Below are 6,491 nucleotides of genomic sequence, written 5' to 3' on the forward strand. Positions count from 1 at the left end.
TCAATTTTCATATCCCATACAACTTTCTTGTATTTTAAGTGAGTAAGTCTTGAAATAATGTTATTGGTGACATAAAAACCTAGATACGAATTCATTCTGAAAGAATGTTATTGCTGACATTAATGACGAATTTAACTAATTTCCATAAAGAGAAAATTATAATTATGGATATTATTTAATATACATACAATTATGGAAACCATTTAATATCTATCATTATTTAATTAAATAATAATATAATTTTACTAAATTCCTATTGATGCATTCGAGCACACAATAAATGTAAAAAACACTTTAACTTAGCCCTATATATATATATATATATATATATATATATATATATATATATATATATATATATATATATATATATGGTTAGTTTATGTGAGACGACCTAATTTTGTGAGACCGTGAAACGTATTTTTTAATTTTTTTCTTATTTTTTTAGTTAATTCAAGTTCCGAAAATAATTAAATTTTTTTTTTTGGATTTTTCCATTTATTTTGCATTTTAAAATTATTTTTTAGAATATATACAGTGTAATATTCTATTAGAATATTTCACGTATTTTTAAAAAAAAAACGGGATTTTTTTATTTTTTTATTATTATTTTTTTTAATTCAAGTTCCGAAAATAATATTTAAAAAAAGAATTTTTTGATTTTTCCATTTATTTTGCATTTTAAAATTATTTTTAAATTTGGTCTTACAGTCTTACAAAATTAGAATGATCTCAAATGAACCTGAATATATATATATATATATATATATATATATATATATATATATATATATATATATATATATATATATATATATATTTGTTTTTTTAAATATATATTTATTTCCATTGACCATTGACCTGTAGAAGAGGAAGAATCAAACAAAAATTTAACACGGGGTCTCCTAGCCACTGAGTTTTGAAAACTATTCCCGAGCCATTCCGACCATCCTAATAAGGTTATAATTCTTGGTCAACTCTACTTTGTGCTATGTAAGTTCCAGGGGAAAGGTACTGGGGGAGGCCACCAAATCCACTCATCCACACTACAGACCAATATTCAGCCCAATGCTCACGAAATGGTACCGATGGCTGAAAGTACTTGGAAGTCAGCTGGAAGACTAATAGGACGACTTAAAAACTTTTTGTTTTGTGTGGCTGTGGTGGATGGCGCTAAATCTTCCTTAATTATCTAAAGGCCGTTCTTATTCCTAATTTCCCAGAAACTGCAAAGGAGTTCTCCTCGTATATAGGAGCAAAAGTACCACTTACATCTAAATATCTAATAGGAGATATATCATCTCTTATATTCGATTCTTCCTTCCACCAGAAAAGCAAGAATAACGTTTAGCAATATCAGTACTAGTATCTGGTCTGAAGATGACTTCCATTGGTAATTTTTTCCCTTTTGTCGTAACTTTTAAATTCTATTTTTGCTTTGTAATTCTTTATTCTTACCATATAAACCATAGGGTATTGTTTATTATTTAGAGTAAATTACACGAATGGTACCTATAGTTTGGGGTAATTTGCACGTTTAGTCTCTAACTTATTATTTTTTTCGGAAGATCCCTACTGTTTACTTTTATTACGTGTTTGGTCCCTACTGTTTGTTTTTGTTACGCGTTTGGTCCTTATCTTACCTAAAAATATTATTATTTAAATAAGAAAAAATGGTGGGGTAGGTAAGGTAAGGTGAAGGGGGTCAGGTCGGGAGTGTGTTTATCTAAATAAATTAAAAAATCAATGGCAAAATTGTCTTTTTAGCTAAGATAGGGACCAAACGTGTAACAAAAACAAACAGTAGAGACCTTCCGAATTAAAAAATAAGTTAAGGACCAAACACACAAATTACCCTAAACCATAGAGACCATTTGTGTAATTTACTCTATTATTTATTATTTATGTACTTGACTTTGGAATCTTGTACTGGTCCATGCTTCTCATATTGCCGTAGGAACTGATTGTCATATCTATCAATTTGGAAAACCGTTAATGTCCTTCGGTAATTATCCATTTTGCACGTAATTAGTCCTAGGTTTTTGGAGTTAACATGCCATTTTACGATTTTTGTGTGAATTTCAACTTTTCGACATTTTTGACCTGGTCAAACCTGTAAAATCCCTCTCATCTTCTTTAGACCTTTTTTTTCACCTATTTAGTATCTTAGTTGATCGAGATTGATAAGGAGTTAACATGCCAACATGTACTTTTTTGTGTGTCTACTTATTTTCTGTCGGTTTATATATATTTAGGATGATTTACTATCGTTTTGTCCAAGGGTATTCTAATTTTAACTTCACCTTTTAATATTCAAAATTTCTTTTACATTCATTTAATAGTCTTGATGGTCAAGTTCTTGAATTTGTTTTGAAAAATTTTCAACCAGCACTTGAATGTACATAATTCTCAAAAATTATAACCAAAAGCAACAAAAATAGTCAACATAAACGCAAGTTATTTTTATATCCTAATATAATAACAGTCATCTTAAATCTTTACTATATTGCTAAATCTAGAATCAGTTCAATTTGGACCATCATTAAAATCAGTAATCAAAGAAATATATTATAAAACGTGTAAGATGGAAATGAAACAATAATCTTGAAATCGGTGGTAGAAGATGATCTTGAAACAGTTAACCACCACCTAAGTTATTGAATTTCCTTCAAAACAATAACACAAAAAACTCAGCAACTCATCAAGCCATAATTTTTTTTTTTTAAAAGAAAGAAAAACCTAAGAGTTCTTCAAAGGAAAATGCAGATGAAGACGAATTGACCAAGACCATTGCAAAATTTTGAGATTTGCAAAATGAAGATAAAGATGATAAAAAAACGCTTAGTGTTTTAAATCAGTAATAAAAAAAATAATAATAATAAAAAATAATAATAATAATAATAATAATAATAATAGAACTAGAACCAAAACTGAAACCCCCTGTTTGTGAAACCATAACAATAATCAATAATGGATTGGTATATATTGTAATAAGGAGCCGAAGGTTGGAAGTTGATAAAACTTTCATTCGGTAATAACAAAAATTCTTCTTCATTTCTTGATGATTTCACTATGTATCGCCTTAAGCCATATAGTGAGCACAAAGGGAACTATTCTTTTTTTTTTTTTAAATAACTTTAATTTTTAAATAGGATAAATTTAAAATCTATGGAGATATGTGTTGGTGACTTGTTTTACTAATTGTATTTAAATGTAATGGGTTGACTTGTTGATCAAAAATCAATCTTGATAATATTAAATAAGTAAGGAAGGAGTCTAGTACACACTTTAAGTTTATTCAAGATTAAAAGTAGACTATTATTTTGGGACGAAGCCCCTGAACGAATTGGGGTCCGAGGGCAACGTCCCTAGGAGCGGGGTCCAAGGGGCAGAGCCGTTTGGATCTATGACAGCTTTTTGATGGTTGGTAAATGGTTTTATGACAATTTTGATAGTTTTTAGACAAGAGAGATATTTAACCAATTTTTGATCATTTTTTTAGTACTTATGAAATTGATACATTATATTCTCTGAATCTTTTCCGAGTCTTATCAAATCAAATGATTAGAAAGTTCCATCTAAATATTTTGATTTGAAAGTGAAATCACAATTCTTAAAATATCCAAATTTCTTTATTACCCAAAAAATCTAACAACATGCACCATATGAATGCCAAGTTCACAAAATTAATTTGCCTCACATGGACAAAATGACATTAGATCATGCAAAGTAAGATGCCACGTCAATTCTAGTACATGCCCATTAAAAAAATTAAAATGGCCGGTGGAAATGGCAAAGAAAACGTTTCATGCATGGCTTGTTGCCTAATAAAAAATACATTAACCGTTTGCAAAAATATAAAATTAGTCTTTTGTTTTGTGGAAAAAAGTGGCATGCATGTCCATAAAATAAATCCAGTCTGCTGAAAGTCTTACATGTGTACATCTTTGTCGTTCTTTCTAGGTATAGGTTTGATCGTGCTTACTGATCACAGAAAGTTATATGAGCTGATACCAGAACATGTTAAGAAGACATGGAACGACTGTGCACTTCAGGGACTTATTTTGATCAGCATTGCTTCACAGATTATCTTAGTTTTCCTAGGCAAACTTCGGAAACACAATCCAAGAACTCGAATCAGAATCAGTCTCTGGTGTGCCTACTTACTCGCAAATGCAGTTGCAACAGCAGCTCTTGGTGTCATCACCCGAACTGCCTTAGATGTATGCACACTTTCCAAGTATCAAAAACTGAACACAAGCGAACTCAAGTCTTTCTGGGCACCATTTCTCCTTCTTCACCTCGGTGGTCCAGACACAATTAGCGCCTACTCTCTGGAAGACAATGAGCTTTGGTTAAGACACTTGGTGGAACTGGTGTTTCAGTCAGGAGTTGCAATATATATCCTTTTGTTGTCGTGGCCAGGTTGTTCTCATCTCCCGCTGCTAAGTGTAGTGGTTTATGTAGCTGGATTCATCAAGATATATGAACGTGTTCAGGCTCTTAGGTTAGCAAACACTGAGCATCTCCGAGACTCGATGCTTGGTTCTCCTGAACCAGGTCCCAACTACCCAAAAATTCTTGAGGAATTCCTCCTGAAAAAGTCGCAAGGGTTTGCTATGAAAGTCGATGTGGTCCCTGAGGGCCCTCCTCCAGTAAACGATGATGCATTTCCTGTAGGTCGAAGTGAGGTAATCTCCAAAGCTTATGATCTGTTCCAAATTTACAAGCGGATCTTTGTTGACCTGATCCTCGCATTTGAAGATAGAGATAGTAGTCAATCGTACTTTAAACGTCTAAAGTCTTGTGAAGCTTTCTCTGTTATTGAGATCGAACTTGGGTTCGCGTATGACATGCTTTACACCAAGGCAAGTGTTGTATACACCTTTGTGGGTTTCCTATGTCGTGTTACTAGTGTTATCCTCGTTGTCATGGTACTGGTGGGCTTCAGTTTTCTCTGTGATAGGGACGATTATCGAATCACTGATATAGTTATTACATACCTATTAATTGCAACAGCATTTATAATGGAAATTTTTGCAGCTATTACCATGTTGCGCTCCGACTGGACTGATCACTGGTTAAGCCAAAAGAACTACACTCGGAATATCCTCATATTTCCATTCTTGAAGAATCCGAGTAAACCACGATGGTGCAACTGTATTGGACAGTTAGACCTGCTGAGTGTCTCCCTTGAGGAGAAGCCCCCTAGTTTTTTACAAGCCCAGAAACTCCTCGGGATAGATAAGTATCGCACAAAGCACCGTTACAAGACTTACAGCGAAGTTTCTGACAAACTAAAAGATCTGATTAACCGTCAATTTCTTGATTTTATGAAAGACAACACTGATCCGAAATCATTATGTAGTCACAAAGGTAGTTTTTCTCTAAGAATGTACGACGCTCTCATATGGAGTACTACTAAAGTGGAATTTGATCAGAGCATCCTTATATGGCACATTGCCACAGGTCTTTGCTATTACTCAGAGCCTGATGATGATAAAGATGAAGCTGACAGTGATGTCTGTCGTACGGAAAGCAAACATATATCTGACTATCTGCTGTATCTTCTCACGACATACCCTGTTATGTTACCAATAGGAATTGGGATGATCAGGTATCGAGATACTTGTGCTGAAGCCACGCGTTTCTTCAAAGAAAAAGAACCTATTAATGGAAAGGTTGAAGCATCCAGAAAATTGCTTGAAGTTAAATGCACTGAATTGCCTCCATATAAAGTGAAAGGGGATCGATCCAAATCTGCCTTGTTTGATGGTTGCAGACTCGCGTTAACTTTGAGAAATATGGAAAAGAAAGAAATGTGGAAAGTCATGAGTCAAGTATGGATTGAGATTCTAGCTTATGCTGCTACTCACTGCAGAGGGTTTCAACACGAGCAGCAGCTTCGTAAAGGGGGTGAGTTTCTGACTCATGTTTGGCTTCTAATGGCACACTTAGGTATCACAGAACAGCTTCAGGTATCTCAAGGTCATGCTAGAGCCAGGTTCAATGTGTCATAGTCGTAACTGTGGTTTAGGAATGATCATTCGATCCTATTATTCTAATTAATTTTGTAGCAAAAGAGTAGTATTCACAAACATGTCTTTTTCGATTTATCCCAACAGAAATCTGTTGGCTAGTAATTACATTAGCTCTGCTCATCATGGTACCATTCTTGTCTGTTATATTGGTGCATTTCATCTTTATGGTCCAATTTCATTCAGATTCTTGTTGCCTCTCAAACTTGTTAACCATAGTCATTCATCATTAAATGCATTTGTGTATCTGAGTATCCTGAACATAAGCATTTTGCAGTTAAACAACATTCACCATAAGAAATTAGAGTATTACGAGTGAGATGCGTCCCCGCTAAAAGTGGTGTTTGTCGCTAATATTATTAGCAGTGATGTGTCGTCGCTAAAAGTACACTGCTGATATTTTGTCGCTAATACTCCAAATGTGGTCACTAATGTGAGATGTCACCGCTAAAG

The 6,491-nt window shown here is 33.4% G+C and overlaps 1 protein-coding gene across 1 annotated transcript; it reads left to right on the forward strand.

The window, feature by feature from the left end:
• Positions 1-951: 951 nt before the first annotated feature.
• On the forward strand, positions 952-6,169 carry LOC145058614 (uncharacterized). The gene is made up of 2 exons (XM_079006495.1): positions 952-1,393; positions 3,964-6,169. The coding sequence occupies exons 1-2, from the start codon at positions 1,381-1,383 to the stop codon at positions 6,018-6,020; spliced, it is 2,070 nt and encodes a 689-aa protein (XP_078862621.1). The 5' UTR covers positions 952-1,380; the 3' UTR covers positions 6,021-6,169.
• The last annotated feature ends 322 nt before the right edge of the window (positions 6,170-6,491 follow it).

The sequence above is a fragment of the Lactuca serriola genome, chromosome 6 (genome assembly GCF_051521515.1).
Source record: "Lactuca serriola cultivar US96UC23 chromosome 6, Lser_US96UC23_V15, whole genome shotgun sequence".
Classification (NCBI taxonomy): Eukaryota; Viridiplantae; Streptophyta; class Magnoliopsida; order Asterales; family Asteraceae; genus Lactuca; species Lactuca serriola.